Source organism: Sabethes cyaneus, chromosome 3, assembly GCF_943734655.1.
Source record: "Sabethes cyaneus chromosome 3, idSabCyanKW18_F2, whole genome shotgun sequence".
Lineage (NCBI taxonomy): Eukaryota > Metazoa > Arthropoda > Insecta > Diptera > Culicidae > Sabethes > Sabethes cyaneus.
The window spans coordinates 239,152,823-239,176,849 of NC_071355.1; the positions used below are offsets into that span (position 1 = coordinate 239,152,823).

The 24,027-nt window shown below is 40.8% G+C and overlaps 2 protein-coding genes across 2 annotated transcripts in view; one reads left to right on the forward strand and one right to left on the reverse strand.

Annotated features, from left to right (window-relative positions):
- Positions 1 to 305: 305 nt before the first annotated feature.
- LOC128740952 (uncharacterized protein K02A2.6-like) lies at positions 306 to 1,532 on the reverse strand. The gene is made up of 3 exons (XM_053836528.1): positions 1,283 to 1,532; positions 786 to 1,237; positions 306 to 701 (listed from the first exon to the last, which is right to left on the reverse strand). The coding sequence occupies exons 1-3, from the start codon at positions 1,530 to 1,532 to the stop codon at positions 306 to 308; spliced, it is 1,098 nt and encodes a 365-aa protein (XP_053692503.1).
- A 16,882-nt stretch (positions 1,533 to 18,414) lies between these two features.
- Positions 18,415 to 24,027, forward strand: part of LOC128744691 (dachshund homolog 2) — a 119,841-nt gene continuing 114,228 nt past the window's right edge. The window contains exon 1 of the mRNA XM_053841860.1: positions 18,415 to 19,202. Coding sequence (XP_053697835.1) covers positions 18,415 to 19,202 — 788 coding nt within the window. The remainder of the gene's footprint in view (positions 19,203 to 24,027) is intronic.

Genomic DNA, 24,027 nt, shown 5'->3' on the forward strand with positions numbered 1-24,027 from the left:
GTTAATTATAATTCCGCTCTGGTGGGGCGAGGAATCTGGACGCATGTTGGCTAACTCGCATTCACTCATCGGGAAAACGGTGACTAATCGTGGCTCCCAAGCCAACGGAGTACGCATCAGCAGCAACGATTATTTCCAACTCCGGGTTATAATGCGTTAAGAGCAGGTCCGACGAAAGGATTTCTTTAAATTTGTCGAACGCTGATTGACATGCCGATGTCCACTTAAACTTTGTGCCTGCCTTGAGTAGTTCGTCCAACGGGAATCGTAGAGCGCGCATGTTAGGCACAAATTTGCCGTAATAGTTAACGGCCCCTAGAAAAGCACGAACGCCGGACACGTCGACAGGAGGAGGTATTTGCCTGATTGTGGCCTAATAGACGCTCGAACAGTGCTTTCAGGTTCTCCCAGTGCTTCTCTTCATTGCGGCGGCCTACGATGATGTCATCGATGTAACCGCTCGTGTGCTGCAGATCTACTAGCATTGCATCGACGACTTGCTGAAATGCTCCCGGTGCTGCTTTCACTTCAGGTGCCAAACGATATACTTTGAAGATGCCCCTGTGGGCATTAATAGCCGGGAGTTTACTGGTGGCTTCGTCGACTTGCAGCTGAAGATAGGACTCGGACATACCCACAATGCTAAACACCTCGCAATGAGTCAGTTTCACAAAAATTTCCTGGGTAAGCGGTAGCGGGTACTGGTGTGGTTGTAAAGCCTCATTTAAACCAGTGGAGTAGTCTCCTCAAATTCGTATGCTTCCGTTTGCTTTCCGGACCGCTACTATCGGAGCTGCTCGTTCCGAGTAATCTACTGGTGTTATTATATTCATGCTCTCCAACCGATGCAACTCATCGTCAACTGCGCTGTACATGGCGTACGCCACCGGACGTTTAGGGCGAAAAACTGGGATTTGATCTGGTTTTAGTTTGAGCTTCACTGTAGTTGTTGTGCATTTACCTAGCTCGGTACTAAAAACTTGTGGATAGTGAGCCTTAAGACGATTCACTGACGTCGGAAAAACGGAAACTTCGTAGCAAAATGCATTCATCGGAACCGAATCTAGATGGAATGCTTCGATTAAGTCAAGTCCAAAAATATGTAAATCTTTTTCCGCGACGAAAATCGTGCCTACGTGTGTTACCCCGTTAACACTTATTGGACATTCGAACTGTGACACCAGCTTGAGTGAGTCACCCGAGGCTGCTTTGGCATTCACTGACTGTGGATATGACACTAATGTACAGTCCCGACTAAAATGCATTAACCCGCATGTCTAACATGGACCGCTTGGCTTTTTCTCCATACTGGACGAATGCTGCTTCGGCGAATTGTCCTTCTTCGCTACCGACTGTTTTCGGAACTTATGGAAGTTCGGCTGTCTTCTGCTGATCACGTTGACCGCATTCGAACTGCCTTCGATTAAAGCCGTATCATGATGTAGATTCATTAACCGTTGGCATTCGATTGACAGCTGCTCCAATGTGACGTCTCCTCTTTCTTCGATCTTGCTAAGTAAACGGGTTCGCATCTCAGCATCACTTTCACCTTTCAACCTGCACACGAAAATCAAAGACTTAAATTCCTCCTCTGACAATTTTACCAATTCGAATTGTACCCTTATTAACACGACAAGCGTAAGACAGGTAGTCACCTGTTAAAGCCTTTGCGGTCTGCAAACACCGGTAACACTTACCAATCATTGATTGCGCTGCTCCAAACAAAGTTTTAAGCTTTTCCACAACCTGGCTGAAGTTAAAATTCTTGGGAGCGTTTGGCAGAACAAAACTAACGAAGCGTTCATGCTCGGCTGCTCCAAACTTCCGGACCAATAACCTCACTCTAGCCTTGCAGCATCCTTTGCGAACAACTCATCATACCGCGAGAGCCATGCCGTGAACGTTACACCTTTCTCAATGTCATCGAAGTTGCTTGATATTAGCAGCGACCGAATCAAGGATCGTTTCCGGGCTCTCCGGAACCTGAAGTCTGATATTCTCGATAGCTTCTCTATTCTGCTGCACGAACAATCGCTGATGTTCCTGTGCTACACGTTGGCTGGCAATAAGCTGATTCGTGACATTTTGCTGCTGCTGGAGCTGCTGAAGAACCTGCAGAATAAGTGTTTCTACCGGAATCTGCTGTTGCCGATCCATGTCTTTTGTAGGTTATACTACCGCGTGTGAAACCGTGATTTTTTCACAACGCGAGCTAACTAAAACCACGAACCCGAGTCGCCACTGTTGTATCTTGCGAAAGGCAGCGGACGTGATATAAGCCGAATATCGATTAATTTTACTAACGCGAATAAACGAATTAAAACTATAACGCATATTCAGTAAAAGATATAATTATTCACGCTAACAGCAAGTTATGTGTAAGTCGTTTTGACGGCTGGTAGGGTTCTGTCGCAGTGACAGCGTAGCTGTCAAGAAGAGCACAGTGATGAAACAGGGAACGGACAATGCCGTGCTCCCAGTTGCCTCCAACAGATATTTTGAAGAATTCTGTCTTTTTTTATCAAAAAAATTTGAATGTGCCCTTGATAAAACACCAGACTGTTTAAGAAAACACGCTACATCACCTCCATGTGATTCAGAAATCACATCACACCTACTAGGAACTCCGGATGAAGTAAATGTAGGTATGAAGATACTCAACACGATGTGCGTTGTCGCGCTTTATATTAAGTACTAGGTTGACCCGTCGTGGCTTGCCACGATACCAAAACCTCCCAAGCACCACACTTTTGTTCATTTTTGTTGTAGTAACTCAGATACGACTGAAATCAGTCATATTTTAGTTATCACAACTGGTTTGTAACAACTGTGCTAGTAGGGCTTTGAAAATGTAATATGATTTACAATTCTATAGCACGTAAAATTTGTTAGTGAAACGTGTAAACTACAAAAGAAGCAAACGGAGCTTAGATAAAACGGCAAAAATCTATTAATTGTAAAGAACGTGCTGATCAAGGGAAGTACTCAATTTTAGAACCAAGACCAAATTTAAATTTGGTGTCGCTAAAAGTATGATTGCAGAAAATATTGATTGCATTATACCGGTCAGCCATTCGCTGTCTAATCCACTGCCACTCGTTGGACCACAACTACTAAAATATCCTTCGTTTTAGTAAATCGGACAAACACTCAGAGAACAAATACGTTTGAAATCGAACCAATGTTATACAACATGTTTAGATATTGGAGATTTCGACGGCTTTTTTGCAACCCAGTCCTTTGAAAAAAAATAGAATACTTTTGAAATACTTCAAATTAAATACTTTGCAGAAAATGTCTAAAGCTACTTCTACTAAATTTTTAAAGAACCTGAATTTGTGGAGTTCAATATTTATGTTACTCTATATTGAGATATTTCAGGTCGCGTTCGTAAATCAATTTAACGTCAAAATCATGGAACAACAAATTCCACATTAACCATATTTTGAATAATTTTGGCTGTATTTTTTATCATCAAACTTTGAATGTGTCCTTGATAAAACATTAGACTGTTTAACAAAACACGTTACATTACTTCTGTGTGATTCAGATATCATCCCACACCTGACTCGGAAAGGGTTTTAGCTACCATTCTCGTAAGAAACTCCGGAAGAAGTAAATGTAGGAATAAGAATATTCAACGGGATATGCGTTTTCACGCTTCACGCTTTTATTGAGTATGAAATCATTGTTACCTTCACTACGCGTGTTGTAGTCTAGAACATTTTTTATTTAACAGCTTGCTAGGATCTAGCGTTACAGTCAGACACAAGGAAACTATATATATTAATGCGTTATTTTGGCAGCTTCTGATAATCAATTATAGCTTGATTAAATCGTAGGCAATCCTTATTTTAGAATGGTTCATCAATTTGAAACGGTTGACGTTTGCTTCATATATTGTTTTAAAATCAAATTCTCGCGTAACTTTTCAAAAGGACCTAAGTAACAAATGTAAAAAAATCATAAACTCGATTATAATAAATTACAATTATAATTACGATTATAATAAATTACATGTCTATAAGTATTATACGAGAACATCCATACAAATTGCTATTCATTAAATCGAGATAATCAAAGAAAGCAAAATATCCTATGTCCAATTTGGATTCATTCTTGCTCCACTGTTACATTGGACATTTGCTTTGGTAACCAAGGCAACGCCCAAAGTAACAAAACAAATCAATCAACTCAAATCTGTACTTTGGTCGTTATTTGTGTCGAAGTGCATTGCACATCTAATTCCAAACATTTGTTTCGAACGCACCGAAAGCAGTTAGGCTTATACAAAAGTTTGTGTCGCCCCCCCCTTCCAAAATTTTCGAAAATTGAAGGGGCAAAAAAATAAAGTGTAATACATATTATGTTACATTCTTTAGTGATAAGCAGATTTTTTACAGTTTACCGCGTTTACATCTCTAAATTACCCAATATGTGCAAAGTTAAAGTAATTATCCGCTTAGTCTCGATCAACTTTCCTTCACCAACTAAGTTTTTTGATTACTGCTACAGGTCGCAGACGGCCCCAAAGCCGAAAATTGGATGTGCTTGAAATCAGACTTTTGGCTCCGTTTACTTTAACCAAATAAATCAAATTTAATATATTAGTGAAATTTGGTACCGCTTTTGACGGACATATTCCGAATTGCAGGAGGGTTATTTTATGCTGTCATCGGTAGTAGATATATTAAAATAGAAATATAACAAATTTGGCACTCCGGAATATCAGCTTTCAGTACTTTCGGGGTTCCAATTGGTCGTTTTATTCCGTAGTGTCCAAGAACTTACCTTAATTTTGGATGTAGGGGACATAAAGCTTACAATTTTACCTTACAAATACAATATTTTATCATGCATTGAATGCATGCAGAAAGGATGTTACTGAATTGTTCGAAACTTTTCGGACTATTGTCATGTTGTGATTATCATTGGGATCAATGGTGGCCCCGACATTAACATCAAATCAAGTCATGTTAAGTTATATTGCTTTTGTACTGTGCATCTTCTTCTGCTATAAAAATGGAGTTTTAGTATGGATTTTGGTAATGTGCGAAACTGGAATTAAATTGGAATAACATTTTCATTGCTAGGCAGTCGTAACGGTTTATCTCTCCAAACATTTCAATGATTAGTTCGGTTTGAACTAAAATTTAAGTACTGTACAACATTTTTGTACTAAATATAAAATATGCATTAATATGGAAAAATAAACACTGGTTTCTACTCCTTTGTTTCGGTTTTGAAGGTTTTTTTTTTCCATGTGTGGACTCATTACTGCGACCAGTATAGTTGATCTATTGTAATATCGCCCGGGTGTTTGCTGTATGACCTGCACTGCATTTCTTTTTGCTATAATCGCTATTGAGTGAGCGATATGCTTATTTTAAATTGTATGCGTGCTTGCGTGTATTAGGGTTTACCCTTCCTTCAAAGCTTGATCTACTTTACCCACTTATTCCTCGCTGCCAGCACTATCCCATATTATAGCCGTCCCTGGCGAGGAGTCATTCGTACCTCTGACCAGTACACTTAACTATAGGAGGGACATTTGCACTGTCAAGAGGCTTCAAAGGGTAAATATAGAATTCAGCACGAAGGAAGGGTAAATGGAGGGGCTTGAGAATAAACCCATGCTAAAGTCACTTGACATCGAATGGCTTGATTCTACTAAGATTCGAACCCACGACCACTCGCTTGTCAAAGCAGACTCGGTAACCTTGCGGCTACGGAGCCCCCCTTTTGAAGGTTTGATGTTATTATTTTTTCTTGCCCCCCCTTGAGCAATATTTCTAGACCAGGACATAAACTTTTTTCCAAATCTTTATAAGCCTTATTTATTTAAAATGATACCTCTAGATTCTTTGGTTGGTGTTTATTCTGCAGATAATAGGAAAAAACCAGCCTCATTAAACCAGTTGAACGGTAATTGTGCGAATTATAATATTAATGTATTATGACTCGTAAACAAAATTAAATATACTTTTCAGCATACAACAGAAGCTCAAATAATCATAATCTTCTGAGTCAAGGACGTTGGCAAACCTGATCCATCCAGGTGTTGATCGTTTCGCTCGGTTATATTTCGTGATTGGAGCTTTTTAATTGCTTCTATTAAACGAACCACCCGGATTATCTTAGAAGAAATGGAGCAAACCCGATTCCTAAATTGGATGATATTTAACGAAAGATATACATTGCCAGAATTTAGTACCGATAACGCAACAAGGATATTCTCGTGCTCTACCGATAAACCGGGAACTGTAATGTTCAAGAATAATGTGGGCGATGCAAGTCCCAAAAACATAGAATTACTATCTTCCAAATTCGTACCGATGCAAAATTCAAAAGCAGAGTCAATTTTTACAGCTTCTATTAGATTATCCTCTGCTAAGTTAGGCCACTGCAAATCATATTAAAAGTTTTTGTCACCCACCCCCCCTGGAAATTGGCTTGAAAAATCGGGGTGCAAAAAAATAATTTGTAGGATATGAGTCAAATTTCTTTTTATAAAATCAATTGTTTGTGGGCTCTACAGCCTGAAAAGCTTGAAAAATAAGTGTACGAGTTGAGTTAACGCTTCTAGCGTGAAATAGAAATGGAAATTCATACAGCGGAATTTCCGAAAATCGGCCAAAAAAATTTTCTTTCGTTTTTGTCTTTTTTTCGTAGATTTTTGCATGAAAAATAATAACGTATATTTTAAAAGCAAGAATAGATTTGGTTTTCACGTTTAAACTTTAAATAAAAATACCTAAAATCAATATTTTTTTTGCTCGATTAAAAAAATCTTTGTTTTTTTTCGACCTCCCCCCCTCCCCCTCAAGTGACCCAACACCGGAAGGACAAAAACTTTATAAAATATTTGTAATGGCCTTATTAACAATATAAAATATAGAGTTTTGGATGCTTTCGTCTGTTGCGTGTTTTGTCAATTTTTCTACCGTAGAGATGAAAAACAGCATTACATATAACCAACTATGATACCGATTACATTCAATCTTTTACTGAGCATAGATATTTATTAATTGCCTCTTCGTTATCGGCAAATGATAATGCAAGAAACATACTATTTGTCACTATTTTTTCAAAGCCCTCTTTGTTTTCCTATGCGTCTTGAATATGGCAAACAGAATCTGCTGATCACTCGGAGTTACTACTGCAGTTGCTTGCAATTTTGAGCTGCGATTTTAACTATTTCCACTTTTTTGTGTTAGTTGGTTAGGTTGTGCGTACGACTCATTGAATCATACACACACTTTTGTGAACGATTACTGTCTCTGTCTACGATAGACGAAAGAAATCTTGCGTATAACGTGAAGTTTCCGTATGATGAATTCTGACTGGAACATAAGGAATTGTTTCACTAACAAATATAAATGCTAATATTTTAACTGTCTAAATGGCTGTACAAGTCCGGGCAAGAAGTATAGATTTAATCTCCAGCCAAAAAATTGAATAGTTGCAGACATAATTCCTTTAAAAACTAATAAAAACTAATAAACAAAGTAGATCATGTTTAGTTATGATGAAGGGAGTCTGCCACCCTACTCAAAATTGATACTCAGCATGGTTACTGAACCAGTTTACAAGGCAATCGGACACAAACCTTTAACGGTTTGTTCGAACAAGTGAAACTTCAACGTCGAATGAATACACGCAACTTTATTTTCCTTCCGTTCAGTCTAATACACACTGGATCAGCACATTCTTTTGAAATTATTATAGGATAAACCGCAATTCTCGTTATCGAGCAGAAAGGAAAAATATCTGCTTTAAAGTGTTGTTCGTTGATTCGGCACAATAGTATATTTGCTTAGATATGGCTCATCAAATTATTGTGCAATAGTTAGTTCTTTTGTCAATCGAAATTAGGCTATTTCGGCTCGATTGTCATCATGTGCACCACATGAAAGGATATTAATGACAAAACACATTATTAAATGAAAACACATCACGCGTGCAAGGCTTGGGAACTTTCAATAAAATTCACTGTGCTGTAATTTCACTCGAGGACTTTTCCGGTTGATTTCTTCAACTTTCCAAAAGTGTATCGCAATTTACCAAACCAACAATTGAAAACACTAAAACGGCAGTTTTCACCAATTCACAAAAGAAAAACAAGACTCTCGATTGACGAATGCAAATTCGGTCCCAGTCGTTCCTCGCTTTTTTTTCTGTATCTCATCATCCGTTCGTAATGATTGTCATCAACGTCCATTATGTCAGAAGCTGATGTCGTGGAATGTTACCAGAGCTGCTACTCCCATTTGTTCCGTTCCGCGCCATGTCGTCGCTCGCTCGTAGCCTCCATCGGCACAGCAGCCCCATCCCAGCGGCACATCCAAAATGGCCTATCACGCAGCGAGGAAATTACTGTTTCCCAAGAATTACAGAAACATGTCTGCGACCAATTTCGCATCTCGTTCGACGGTTTTGTTGTTGTTTTTTTTTCTGTTGTTGTTCAGCTTCAGTTCTCTCCGATTTGTTTCCTCCAATAGCGCGGCTCCGAAAATACGGCAGTTCAAGAAAACAAGAAACGCGAAAAAATTGGTATGCATTCTCCAATATTTTACCCAGAAGCTTTCTGCCGAAATTCCTCCATGCCGATCGTTATTAACTCTTCATCTTCCGATAATGGTCGCACTCTTGATGTAAGGAGGCCCCCTCGAAAATCTTCGATTTCTGGTGAGGGTAATGATTATGGAAATAACATAAGAAAATAATCCAAAATTTACGGTTCCCCATTCTGCGCCGTGTTGTTGGGCTTCCTGTCCTCGGGAAATGTTTCGTTTCGAGTAGCAGAGCGCGTTCAGCAGTCAGGAAAGGGAGCAAAACTTTTTTGATAAAGTATTGTTTCTGAATACTAACCAATGGGAAATATTCATGCAACGTAACGCTAAATCAAGAAAAATGATGCAAATGTACATGTATATTGGACAGGACAGGATGCGGAAAAGGACGAACAGCCGGCTGGGGCCGGCGCGAGCCTGAGGTATTTCGGTGTGATTTCTTCCAATTACCCACCACCAACCACCGGATCCAGCGGATTCCGGGCGTTGGTTGGGTTGGGTTGGGTTGGGTTGGGGGAGCCTTGTTGTCCTCCTTAGCACTGAGTTTTATGAAAGCGACACACACAACGTGCAAATACCAATCAAAGAAAAAAAGAAGCTACGTTACACACCGAACGAAAGATGGTGGGAGAGAGAGAGAAAGACGGAGATCCTGATCCGATAGGTACTTATTTTGCTGTTTGCGTTTTCAAATCCGAAAAATGGCAGCGAAAGACCTTCGGCGGAAGCGTGAGGAGAAACACAAGAAAAATAATCATATAAAATAAACATTAAATATGCAATACACTTCGGGCAAATAAATGAAGAAAAGAAGGCAACCGCGCGCGGCACAGAAGGAAAAACTATTCCACACACGATCGCCGAGCCCGCACCGAGCGAAATGAACGAATCGTAACGAAACGCCACTACGAACACGCCACGAAGAAGACCCGAATGCGAGAGGTGTGTTTACCGCATTTCCATTTCCATGTGCCAGGCAGGCCAAGGCAGCGAATGTGGCTAGGCCACGCCCTTCCCGCTACGGTGCTTCTTTTTTTTTGTTGTTAATCGCTGCCGAAGCTCGCCTACTATGTGTCTCTGGCGATGATGACGGCGACGACGACGACGACGACTACGACTACGACGACTACGACGAGCCCGAGTGCGAGTACGATTGTGGCAGTAGCACATATTTACAAGCGCATGACGGAAACATTCGTAACGGAGAGGCAACTAACTAACATTTACAGAACTCACCGAGAATACAAATAAAATGAAATTTTCCAATTCGAATAATAAACGAAATACAGAGAGAACGGAATAAAAGCCCGCAGAGCATTAAATACATACATTTCGATCGGGTCTGGTTTTTCTGTACACACCGTTTTGCACTGCTCTGCTACTGCTGTTGTTGTTGCTGCTGCTGTTGGTGTTGCTTTTGCTGCTCGCTTGCACTCGCTCTCTCGCTCATGTGCTGCTGCCACCACAGCACAGCCCGGATGATGGTGAAGCACAACTTGGTCTAACGGCAAGGCACTTGCCTTTGCTGCCGTGTACGAACTGTGTGTACGTACGGTCGCTCGCTCGCTGGCTGGCTGGCTGGCTGTTGGCACTTATCGCACGTTGTCAAGCGAGAGCATGTTTCTCGTAGGGCCATGCTGATGCTGGGTTGTGCATTGCAATCGAAGCATGCTGGCGGTGCAAGCGTATTGCAGGGCTGCCAGCAAATGAAGGGAGTATGCAGAACGAGTGCATTTGTTTGCGATCGTGTGATTCGTCTGATTCCTTCTATCATTTTTTCTTTCTTTTTTAATACATGATGCGAATTTAATTCAAAGTCTACGTATCTTTCACCTAAACTATTGTTCAATTTATGAGTGATAACAGGATTTCAATCGTCTTCCTATTTTGCCAGAAATCTCCAAAGGAAATATTCAGATTTTCTCAAACGTCGCTTAATTTAAAAATTCATTGATCTTGAATCAACAAAACAAAACAAGAAACATCAACAAAACAAAATAAGAACAAAATGATTCTATAATGTAGGCAAATTTTATCAGCATTCCAGAAAAATATGGAATTGCACAGTATAGAGTTGGTACGGTGTATTTGGTAGATTGCATACTAATGTCTTTTAATTTCTGCACTAACCTGAGGACTAAATTTGAAACCGGTCTGAGTCATTTCAGTCTTTTCAATTTTTCATGGTTGCAAAAAATACCCCAATAAAAATTAGAAAATTTGTCAGGATGTATTGTTCTTCTTGTTTCTCAATTTATAATGTTTTAGTGACGAAAATTTCGTGACAGCGTGATTTGTTGTTGCCCGGTGATCACAACTAAGCCTACTTCGTGTCCCCAAAACTAACTGGTTTTTCTGGTCAGTCAGTGATAAGAAAGTATTCTCTTATCCAGTGTTTGCAGGTTGGCCCGTAACATGTGTCAAAGCAAAGCTTAGGTGCTAAATTCCGTTATCGAAACTTGACCTTCTGTTTTTTTTACGACAGACTTTGCAGCCAGCTGAATACAGGACAATTGCAAGGCCAGTTGCTACCATCCTATTGACTCTAACAGCTTCTCCCAGCCAAGATTCGAACATACGACGACTGGCTTATTAAGCCAGCAACATACCTCGAGGCCAACATGTGTCATGTACCGCAAAATGTTTCAGCTAGATCGATCATCTCTGCACTTGCGTTCCGCCACTGGACGACCCGAGGAAAAAGTAGTTTGACCGCTTCTAGGGGTAGGAACACTGAAACTCGTGTACACTCAAGTCGCTTTTTACGCGAAAGATACGTCCCGCGTAAATCAAAACCGTGTGAAAAGAAAACTGCGTAAATTCCGAAAATCACGTAAAAACCGCGTAAATTCCGAAATTCGCGTAAAAAAACCGCGTTAATTCCGAAATTCGAGTAAAAAACCGCGTAAAAAGCGACTTCAGTGTATTTCTAATAGCTTCAGCGTCTGCCGCTATGCGTTCGCTTCTGTTGCCTAACTTGCAACCACTTGGAAGAAGCTCTAGCTTGTTGTAATTTTGATGGACCGCACCACGGGTTCCCAAGCACCACCCTGGTGGGAGAGTGGAAAGACGTAAGAATGTTCACTTCGTGCAAGCGTTTGTAACTGTAAATCTACATAAACGAATCTACATAAATATGCTTAGCTTGCTACTTCAACCTGCGTTCAGTGCATCGTACCTATTTTATCATAAAAAATTCGATTCGTAAGGTTTTGAACGAAAGCAGTGCTTTCCAGTGAGCTTTTCAGTGGTTCCCGTTAATATCGGGTTCGGTTCTTAAGTTTTTAAGTGACTACAGTTTGCTATTAGTAACTATAGGCACTTGATGCGTGGAAACAGATTTGTTTTTCAAGGTTTACGACTTTTCTAGCCATGCTTGTTACATATAACTGCTTTTTACGGTGCATACTCGTGGAGGCGGCATGAGGAATTTAGACATCAGGCATAACGGACGGAAGATATACTACAAAAGGCATGGTGGACACGAGACCGAATGGACATGATGTCGAATGGATACCAGGCTGAATCGGCACGAATCTGATAAGACCCGAGCTGGAATATTAACCTATGGTTACAGAACAGAAGTGGGAGTCCGAATGATTCGGCGATCTAAACTGGTAACAGAGCCTTTTTGTTTTTATTTTTTTTGGGAAGGTTTTCGCAAAGAAGCAAATAACAGCAATATAAGCAGAACGCTCGCTGCCAATCGCATAGCAGCTTTAACATGCTTTCGTATGCGTTCGTGTGTTTTCGTGGCAAAAAGTGACTCGCTACCGCCTTATTCGCTAGTATCTGTAGAAAGTAGCATGTACGTGTTTGGATTTCTACTTCCACTTCTGTTCTGTGCTATGGTATTAGTCTAGAACTTACTTCTTACTACTACTAGTCCCATCTCACTATTCATTTCTCACTAGTATCATCTCATTACTCATTATTCGTCAATGACTTCTCGCTGCCCACTTCTCAGTTCTCACTACGCACCTCTAACTCTCCCCACATGTCTATTACTTCCTTCTCGTCTCGCACTACTAATATCTCACTTTTCATCTTTCACTACTTACTTAACGTTTCTCCTTACTCATTTCTCTCTCCTCACTTCTCGTCACTCACTACTCATTACTCACTTCGCACTTCTCATTTTATGTCATCGCCGCCGTTGTCGGTCTCAGGTCCCTCTTTGGTTGCAAATCGCTTTTTACCTGGTCGAGCCATCGGCACTTTGGATCCCTCTGTACTGATGCCGGTGAGTTTATTGTAGGGAATCGCTGTCTTCTTGCATCTTTATGATGTACCATTCCAGGTAACAATTTGGGTTTTATTACACTCATATGATGGTTTTTAAGACCAAAATTAGTTTTGAAGACCATCATAAGAGCACAATGAAACTCACATTGTTGCTTGGGATTGGCACTCGCTAACAGTGCCTGTAGCTTGTAATTCATACGCCTTCGCCACTCTTCGTTTTCAGTTTGTATTCCGCTAAATAACGTCCGCAGTCGCGCTTGAATGTGTCACTGAATCTGCATACTTGTGTTGTTGCCGTGGTCATCAGCTATCCAAAATATACGGACTCATCTACCACTTCTACTTCATTTTACACTTTTTTACAAATAACCTCCGGTGAGCAATCGCTCTTTCAAGGAAGTGTGTTTTCGTGATTTTGTACAAATTTACGTCATCATTGGCGTTTTTGACATTTTGGTTGAGCGACAAACGACGGTAAATGTTGTGGGTGGGTGGCAGGCGATGAATGAACAGTGGGCGGCGGGTGGCAGGAGGCGGTTGGCGGATTGTGGGCGGCAGCGGTGTGTCGGCAGGCACCGGAAAATAGAAAAAAAACGTAGGAATGTCTTAGATTAGAGGCTCACGGTAGGTAGTGCTGGAGCTTGTGTTTCAATATCTTTTTTACGGCTAGAGTGAACATCACTATGTTGGGAATGCTTCTGCAGCTAACTGGAAGGTCGTCGTTGTATAGCTTGTAACCAATATAAGTAAGTTTTTTCTGTCCGAATTCGGTATTGGGTGTTGCTAACAGAAAAGGACCAATCTGACGATAGGCACGATTTCGCAATATTGCCCTAATTGTTGTGTTATGGTGAAAGCCATTGGATCGGCTGGCTCGCCCCCAATATATTGAAGTCTCAAACCATCAAATAGTATAGCTTTATTATCCATTTTGTCGGAGCGAAGGAAGAAATTTTTCTTAGATTTCACAGCAAGCAACCAATTTCTTTTGCAGTGGGTGAATATGTCGCAACTAGCTCATGGTGGAACCGAATGTCAATCCTAGGTAGACATATTCCTTGACTTCCTCAATGACATGCCCTCTAACTTGAATTGGTTCATGTGATGGAACGCGTTTTCTTCGAGAATGTATCAGCATAAATTTGGGTTTACTTAAATTCAACGACAGTATATTGGAGTCGAAATAGCGATTTAATAATTCCAAATTCGTCGCCGTCAACGGTTGCCGTGCGTGGGAGGCGCGTGTGCTTGTTTCATTTGAGCCTCTTAATGTAAGATATTTCGTCTTCGACGCGATAATTTTTAGCCCAAACCTCCCAGACTCCGCTTTTAATCTGACGTAGATTGCCTTCGCCGTCGCAAAGTTTCTAGTAATGATCTCGAGGTCCTCTGCAAAGGCTAGGAGTTGGTTACTCCACTCGTTTCAATGCCTGCCCATGATCACATGGGCCACCTTTAATAACGATGTTGCATACCATTGTAGGATAAGCGGTCTCTTTATCTTAACCTTCACCGCGTCTCCAAGGTACTCACGAGTGTCCCCGAGTTGCGCACGAAACACATTACTCGATCCAGTGATAGCTTTGACCAGTCACGTCAATTTGTCGGAAATCCTTGTTAATTATCTACAATGCTCATCGCGGTCGACTGTATCGTACGCTGATTTGATGTCAATAAAAATGTGATGCGTGGGTACATTGTACTCTTGGCATTTGTTTAAGATCTGTCGGTTGGTGAAAATTTGATCCGTAGTGGCGCGACCCCTCATGAAACCTGCCTAATAATTTCCTACGAAACCGTTTGCTATGCCGCGATAGTAGCAGCAGTCGAGCCGATCACCTTTTTGTAAATGGGAAAAACAACTTGTTCCATCCTTTCCTACTCCTTTTCCCAATTCTCGGAAATAATCCAGTGTAGAGCCGGCGCAAGCGTTTCTCGGCCATGTTTATAAAGCTCTGCTGGTAGGCAGTGCTTACCGACGGGTTTGCTGGGCTTCAGCAACCCGATTCTTCGAAGAACCGTTTCCATCTGTCGACCACTATGCGCTCGTTTGTGATCAGATACCCTTCCACGTCCCTCACCAGTTAGGCATCGGTGCATAGCTCTTACAAAATTGGTTCACCTTCTTTTACGCGTGTCATGAATGTGGAATAGGGTGCGGGATGGCTTCGTCTGCAGGAGATATGTGGCCCTACCTAGAAAAGTTGAGCCAGGGATTTGGTTAAATGGGAACTGATTTGCGTGGTGAGCATGATGTCCCGTAACGCTGGAATGTGTCTATAGACCCCCCGCTCCCGCCCCTAGAAATGAGTCCTTGTGCCGCCAATGGCTTCCTCCAGAATTCCCCAGTAGTTCACGACAAACTGCGGGTTATCTAGCTGCTTAATGTTCAGCCCAGGAGGACGGCCTTGACGTGTCTGGTATACGGTTGACAGTTTTGAGTGCACGTTTACTGCTACTAGGTGATGGCCAGAGTAAACATCTGCAACTCGTAGGGATGCAGATGAACATCTGTTCGTGATGCTATAGAAGTATCGGTCATCTAAGAGAATATGGTCATTTTGATTCATTGTACGTTCGTCAGATGATCTCCAGATGGCTCGCTCTTGTAGCTGCCGTTTTATAATTCATAATTATGTATCACCCTTCACTTCTCTTCTTTAGTGTATTAACATGCTCCCATAGATTCGAAAAACCATCACAAAAATATAAAATTAGTTCAACTAACCTGCTAGCCGTAATAAGATCTTGCAACTCGAAGCACTAAACATTGCATTCTATAAGTTGTATTACTTTTTCGGTAATTAATTACACTAAATACTGAGAATAGTGACCAATTAATATTCATCACTATATTTTCACTTTTTCGCCGTCGGTTTTTCATTAAGTTTTTTCAGCCGTTTCAGTCGTCAAATCACTCGCGAAACTTGACTTGAGGCACAAAAAACTTTAATTTCCCACCCGAACAGTTATTTAGAGAGATATTATAATCATTTTGCTCAAATTGTCCACTTGAATTGATAGGAAAAACTTCGCTTCGTTTCGATTGCAATTCCGTATTCGCCACCGTCGCTGTTGTACGTTGCCAAGGGAACGGACGTTTATATGGAGTGATGCCAACGTAAACTTTTGAGCATGAAATTGACCAATTATTTTCGCTATTAAATGATAGGTCATAGAGTGTCGATAATATACTTATAAAATTCACTGATAATAAAATTCACCGTAAACAATATTTTAAGTGATAGAATTACTGTCGGATCTAGTTGAACAGCAAAAATAGATACGCGATTCTATGTTTCATAATTGTTCATAACAGATTATTACCTACTACTAGCAACTCTATTCTCAACAAAACGATAGTGGCAACAAGTACTGAAATCAGTAAAAAAGCATCTGGACTCTGACGACCTTCACCTTAATCGCTTGATTGATTTCGTTCTTTGTGAATTCTAGGGTACCGCATGGTAGACACTTGAGGCTGTTATTATTTACGTTATCAACAATTGGACTTTATTATTTACGTTATTAACAATTGAAATTATTGTACTATTTTACTCAAGTAGGTATATAAAACTGCCTTTAAAACCTGGAGATCCTTCTGTCAGCAGTCTTAAAACCGTCTTCTGTGGCTCTTCAGAAGGTTTTCATCGGAAGCAAGTTTAGGTGGTTTGCCCAACAGAGTAACGTAAAGCCCAACAGAGTTTTGAAGTCAATAATTGAGAATTGGATTTTTTGTAGTTTAACAGCGATCACCATGAATTGAAGCTTTTCATCTACTCGTTCTAGTTCCTTTCGGGACACAGATATGTACGATTTTTTAGCTCACCCCATCATTGGAAAGATTTCAGTTATAGCAAACTTAAAAATAAATTTTCCAGTTCCACCAAAGCCGGCAGCACTGCCCTGCACTCGATCGCACGCAGATATTACATCTAGCAAAACAGTCAGCTTGCTTGCGGGTAATATTTGTACCCTCTTTATGCGAGTACCCGCTCGCTCTCGCTCTCTCTCTCTCTCTCTCTCTCTTGCTCTTGCTCAGTGTGGTATGTCAATTTTGTTTCTCCGAATGTTGTATTTCCTGTGAAGTGCACAGAACATCGATCCACTTCAGGCAACAATAACAACGAAAACGACAACATCGATGGGCCCTCGCTGCACTGCATGCCGCTGCTGCTGCTGCTGCTGCTGCTCTGGTTTCTATCTATGCTCGTTCTCTCGCTCTCAATCATCACCATCAACCACCACCCACCGGAAGGGTGTATGGGTGCGCGCTGGCGATCGGATCCATTTCCCTCCCACCCCCCGGGAGCAGATCGCAATCACACCACATGAGCACCGCACACAGCAGCAGCAGCGCGGGAAAGCGCCCGCCGCGAGAGGCAGAGACTGTGCAATGACACAAACTATTGTTGCTGTGTGTGTGCTCGCCGCGCTCGCGATGACGACGAAGACGACGACTGCTACGATTGTTGCTGGTGGTGTGCGATGCCCGGAGCGTGTTCGTTGGCTCACTCGCTCTCACTGCATGCAGCCCAGCAATGCTGCCTACGTATTGCAGCGGGCGTGTGTGCACGGGACTGTACGGTGGTATTCGTGTCGTACATATGTAAGATACAGATGAAGTCGGAGTTGAATTGAAAATGAAATGGAAATGAAAATACAACCCACCTATTTTTGTTTCATTTCAATGTTATACGATTAAGTGATTCGTTCTCTAATATATATTTTTAAAACTGTTATTTATTATTCGTGTGACTGCGGCGACGGTTTCTCGTGTGTTTCTCGGTGCTCCTCCGGTGCGCTCGGTGCTAGAAGAAGGTGCTTTTGGTTTTGCCTGCTGCTACTTTCAACTGTGCGAGGTGTGCAATCCGGTGCGCTTTTGCTGCTGCCTGGTGTGTCTCTGCACGGAACGGCGACGGACTTGGGTTTGTCGTTGGTCACTTTGTTACTTCTGCTAAGTTACACGGACACCGGAGGACCGCAAGGCCTGCTTTTTTTAAGGGGCCCCGAATTAGAATCGTCATCATCATCAACACCATCATCTGCGATTGCGATGCGATTGGTTTGATTCAATACCAACCGGAAGAGACGGTGTAGGATTTGTTGTTTGCTTGCCCCTATTCGTCGGTGTTGGCATTCGATTTGCCGCGCGCGTCTTTGTGTTTGCTGGGGGAGGGAAATAAAACTCCCGAAAACAGTTAGAGATTCAGTCGTACAATTGGCATTCGTGCGCCCACACACTCGAGAAGTCGTAATTCCGGACCACGGTTCAGCTCCGGAATGAACGAAGAAAAGCTGTTAGGAAGAGTGAATCACTTGTGTGCGATGGTGATCGAGTTTTGATTGTTTGGTGAATAAAATGTCGAGAAGATAAATTTACTTAGTGCAAACTGAGCAGGTGTAAAATAACCGAAAAAATTGGCAATCAACGGAAAATATGAGAAAACAAATACCAGTGTAGGGAAATCGGTGCCGGTGATTTTCCGGAGTTCAGCAGTTAGAAGATGTTGTTTTGAGAAGTGTAGTGATTGTTTTCGGCGCTTGCAAGATTATTGACCACAGCGAAAAAGTGTTGCGTGTACGCAAAGATATTATGGACAGTGCAATGGATTCGGCATCGACGGCCAGTGATCACAGTATTGCGTCGTCAAACGATTCCCGGGGTCGGAACTTGTCTTCTCCGGCGATGCCCCATACGCACAATGGCGGTGGTCACAATTTGGACAAAACGCGAACTCCAACCCCGGTGAGTCCGGTTCAGCAGCACAACAGCCACGGAACGAGCCTGTCGCACGGTGCCGGCCGACAGATGGCCTCTAGTCCCCTGGGAGCAACCCCGCAGCAGATGATGAGTATGCCTCATCCGCTAAGTCCACCGCACGTGTCGACGCCGAATGCGATGGCCATGGTCGGAATGCCACCCCGGATGGCCGGAAACTTGTCGCACATTCCACCACATGGACTGGGTTTGCTGAACTCTTTCATGCACCATGCAAGTCCGCTGGACCTGATGGCCGCTGCTCATCATCATGTACCTCCCCGATCTTACAACAGTCCACCGCCGATCTCCAGCTCCGATCCAACGGCCAACGAGTGCAAGCTGGTCGACTATCGGGGCCAGAAGGTGGCCGCCTTCATCATCCAGGGCGAAACGATGCTCTGTCTTCCGCAGGCTTTCGAGCTGTTCCTGAAGCATCTGGTCGGTGGTCTCCACACGGTCTACACCAAGCTGAAACGGCTGGACATCGTGCCGCTGGTTTGCAACGTCGAACAGGTGCGGATACTCCGTGGGCTCGGTGCCATCCAGCCTGGCGTCAACCGGTGCAAGCTGCTGGCCTGCAAGGACTTCGACGTGCTCTACCGCGACTGTACCACCGCCAGGTGAGGCTGGATTTGCTTTGTGCTAATATCTGTACTATACTCGCTTATCATTAATCTGCCTAGATTGTTTTCCTACGTTTTATTTGGCTTAGACGGTGTGTGGCGTTGTTGTTTGACTGTTGTTTCCTTTTTCACGTGTGTCTCCATTCCGTTTATTCATTTTTTCTTCTTTTCTTGGGTAGTTGACTGTGTAGTGTCCTGTGTTTGCTTTGTTGTAATGGTTTCTTCCGCGAAAAAAGACCTGTCAGAGTGAAATGCACGAACTGAGAGGAAAAAAAACACATCTGACTAATTGCGGAACCTGTTTCCGTTCAGGCAGCCTTCGGTTCCCGTTTGTGAACCGAACGGTTGGGCACTTTTAATTTCAGACAGTTTTGTGTTTTAAAGCTTGAACCGTGAACAACTGCTAGTGATTATCTAGGAAAAGTGAGTGAAAAACGTGCTTTCCTCCGATTCATACAAAAAAAAACTTAACTCGAAACAAGCGAATGCCGCTGGACCCAAGTCAAAGGGTGCATAACTTGTGACAGTGAAGTACATGTACATGTATAGCACACAGTGGTCTAAAGAGGGCATAAGTTTTGCGAACTGAACTGCTGAAGCGGCTGAAGAATTAAAATCGTGTAAAATGCAATTAGTGCCCGCCGTGTGTACGTGATCGATCATCGGACACGCACCGTTGTTCGCCGGGAACTGAGCGCTTTGAAGATTGTGAGAAGGAAAATAAGCTGCATGAAATTAATCATTTCTGCTTCTCGGGTTTCGTTGAACGCGCCTCTTTGGGACGGACGGGTTTGCGAGTTTTCCGAAACTGAATTTTTAAAATTGCTTTTGATAAGGGACGACCGATGGAAGGTTTTACATGAAATAACGTTGAGCTTACCCGGGTTGATTTGTTCTGGATGTTACATTCAATAACACTAAAATGCTGAAGAATAAACTGAGTTCAAATATGTACTGCACTAATGTCAATTTTCACCGAAAAATATCAACAAACTGCACTACTGGACTTCAAGTGCGAAAACGGGTTGCTAGATCGACTGCACGTGAATGAACGGATCATGTCGAGCGAATGAACTCGGCGATGAACTAGTCTACTAGCTCGGTATGAAATAAATATCAAAATTAGTAATGCAATTGCACATCATTTTTAAAGTTTTTGTCACCCTCCCTTTAGAATTGGCTTTAAAACTCGGGGAAAAAAGAAATTTGTTGGACATGAGTAAATATTTTTTGCAATTGATTGTGGACTCTTCTACAGCATAAAGAACTCGAAAAATTAGTGCTAGTGTTTCCAACACGAAACAGAAGTGTTAGTTCAAACAATGTAAAGACCAAAAAGCGGTAAAAATTCTTTGGATTTTGCCTCTTTTTGGCAGGCTTTCGCATAAAAAATAATAATTTGCACAGCAAAAACCAAGAATAGATTTACTTTTCTCAATTAAAACACTTAAATCGCTTAATTTTTTTTCTTGTCTAAAAAATCCTTACTATATTTTTGTGCACCCCCGTTTAGTTGTCCAACTTCGGAAGGACAAAAACTTTATGAAATATTTGTGATAGCTTAACTTGAGTCTAACCAAAAACTCATCTGAATGATTTTCAGTAATTTCGGTAATGAACGGTCTTTCACACTTGTAGAATTTTGAACCGGAAGTCCAATTCTGGCAAGATTTTGTTCAAGTTACAAGAACTTTCCGCTTTTGGCAGTATTTTGACATATTTTCCTATTTTACCAGCACTCAGTCTTTGGGTTTTAATTAAATTTGCTTCGATTATTAGTGAAAACTGTATTGGCTTTCGGGTTGATGTTTATACGTAAGATTTTGTATTTTGTTTAAAATTGTGTAATGAAAATTGTTTTATTTAAGAATATGATGATGGCTGAGTAAAAACAGTAAGCCAAAACGTAATATAAAAAAATCATAAATTTGGATTTTCATCGAGAAACATCAACCCGAAAGCCAATACATAAATATACGGTGATCAAAAAAATTAAAACATTAGTGAAAACTTCCCAATTAATATGTTAATTGCGGTATGTCTGTGAAAACTGAAAAACAGCATTTTTGATTTAATTAATATTTCGTTATTTTTGAGTATACTTTTACCTCATTGAAAAAACTTTACAATATTTATTCTTTTATTTTTACGGCTACGAGGCTGGTAATTTACTTTGCTAAATTATATTTTCGTACTTAACAGTAATAATTATTAATTTCTCATTCCTTAAAACTCTCCAAAATGTGTTAAATAAAATGAAATTTTTACTTGTATTTGGTTTATTGATCAAATTTTAAGCAGGTCGATCCCATACTTGCGACGAAAAAATCTTCTTTATTTCTGCTATAGTATTTGCACAGAGAACAGACATTTATGTTCATATAAAATTTCATTCAAATGGTGTGTAAAACTTTGAACAAAACACTAGCGACATCTATCTCAGGGTGCACCAGTTCTGCTTCGATCATGTTGCCATATTCAATATAATTTCTTGCTATCTTCTACATACTTGAATAACTGGCAACTCTACTGCAAGTTACTGTAGTAACGGTAGCAATTTGTGTAGCAACGACTGTTTGTTTATTGAACATTTTCTGAATCCGACGCCTTAGGAAAATGCAGGTAAAGGATAAAATAAATAATTTTCAACTGTTTGAACAGAGAAAAAATGCTTTTTCTTCTACAGATCGTAACATTTGCCGATTCATCAACCAGATTTAACATTACCATAATGTAAGGGATTGTTTGGGCTGAAATTTCCTATGCCGTGATTTAACGGCACTAGACCGTATTGGTGCATGCATCGTTGAGATTAACGAACTCGGCGTTTAGCTGCGACAGACGGTCATGGTTTCACCGGGACTCGGGACTCGCAGATGCTACCGATAATAGCGATAGTTTTAGTGGCATTCATATGACAATTACGGGCCGTATGGATGATTTTACGGGATGTTATTGTTTGCCGTGTGCATAGTTCAATCATCATGGGTGCACAGAAGACAAACCGGCAGCAGCTTAACATTTACAATTCATTACCGTTATGGCGCGAGGAACCTCAAAGATTATCACAAAATTTCTGCTACTGTAAAATGCTATTTAAATATTATAGTACCTATACCTACCTATAAGAATAAAAAATCAAAAATATCAGAAAATCACAGAAGAATGCTGACATTGTTTGTTTACAAATTTTGAGTTGCTATACAGTTACGGTAGCAACGCAGTTGATTGTGCTGTTCATCATCAAAGTTTGCTGTATTAGCGATGCGAGCGCCGCGTAGCGAGAGCATTACCACTTTCTTTCAATATGGCGGTTTAGCTTTTTACACATCTTTCGACATTAAGATGAATGTCTGTTCTCTGTGGTATTTGTATTGTTAAATGTCACAAATTCATCATCATTTGCCTTTGGTCAATGAATACGAACCTGCGACTTTGCTTTTGTCACTTATGTCGAATTTGTTTATTCAATCCGGGTTGAAACTGGATGAATTTTATCTGTCAGATAGGAGCAAATGAACACAAAAAGTTCATCCAGTTCCAATCCGGATTGAATAAACAAATTCGACATTAGCTTTGCAGTCAATTAGTCAACTATTTCATTCAAATTATAATTGATTTCATTTAATTTGATTTAACAATAAGAGTGCTGTGAGCAAATGAGAAATTTTGACATTAAATTCTACTAGGCACTAGGGGGAATTCCTCTATTCTCAAACACTTGGGGTTTTTAAAATTTACGCAGCAAGGGTAAATTTGAAATTAGAAAGTATTTTGTGTACTTTCTTAAATCTTAAATCGAACTTAAATCCACTTAAACTTAAATCGAAAACTATCCCCTTTGCTCGGACATGATAATTTGATTATTAAAACCTATTAAAACCTGCATCAATGGAAGAAAAATTCTAGAACACTTCAAAACTCCAGCACATATCTTGTGAGTCCAGTCTTTCTAGGTTTGCTGTATAACAGTTGAATAAATTTTTATCCTCATAAAAAATTTCTTGAGAATGCTGGTAATGCGGAATGCATGCGAAAATGCACGCGGCAACTTCACTTACAAAGCTTCTTTCATTAACCAAAACATTTGCAATTGCACTTTCATGAAATTCGCTCGAAATTTTCTTTGTTTTAAATGGTTGAACTTTTGACAATTCTCCTTTGTTTACCTTTTGAAACGAAGACGTCATAATTGCAACACCATGAAATCTTGTAATTTACTATTGTTCCATTCTTGTTTTTGAGAAATCTCTGTATCCGGTAATAGAAGCTGTCCGGCCAGATAGAGGGCTTCCCCCTATGTACTACTTTTTGTTTACTTATACATATTTGAGATTCTGCTGAGGCGCTCAAAAAAAAATCTCTGGATTATTTCGCAGGGCTGTTATTTTTGTTTTGTCATTTAATTCGAATATCCTTTTTCGGTGCCGGTGATTTTGAAAAAAACAATTTTCGAATTCGTTCGAATGCGAAAATGTGATGTTCGTGCGACTAGAAAAGAATAAGAGCGTGACACTGAATAAGTTAGGTGCGAACATTTTAGAAACCAAACAAACAGCGCAGAAAAGGTTTATTCTACTGACAGCAAACTACGAATCTCGACTAATATTTGAATGGGACCAATTATAGTTCTGAATATAGAAGCCAATAGACGAAGTCTGAAATACCTTGAATATTGCGGCGTCATGCATATTTTATATTTCCATCAAATGTTTAATGATGTGTGAGGTATTTTTGAATGCTTAACTTTGAAGATGTGGTTTACATGTAGATTAAAAAGAATAAGTGGCTCTAATCCTGTAAAAGGGAACAAACAATGTGC

Coding starts and splice junctions, on each gene's coding strand:
- LOC128740952 (XM_053836528.1), bottom strand. CDS start 1,532: ATGCGAACCCGTTTACTTAGCAAGATCGAAGAAAGAGGAGACGTCACA. Junction 1,238..1,282: donor GAAAAAGCCAAGCGGTCCAT/GTTAGACATGCG, acceptor ACTGTACATTAG/TGTCATATCCACAGTCAGTG. Junction 702..785: donor CGGAACGAGCAGCTCCGATA/GTAGCGGTCCGG, acceptor CAACCACACCAG/TACCCGCTACCGCTTACCCA.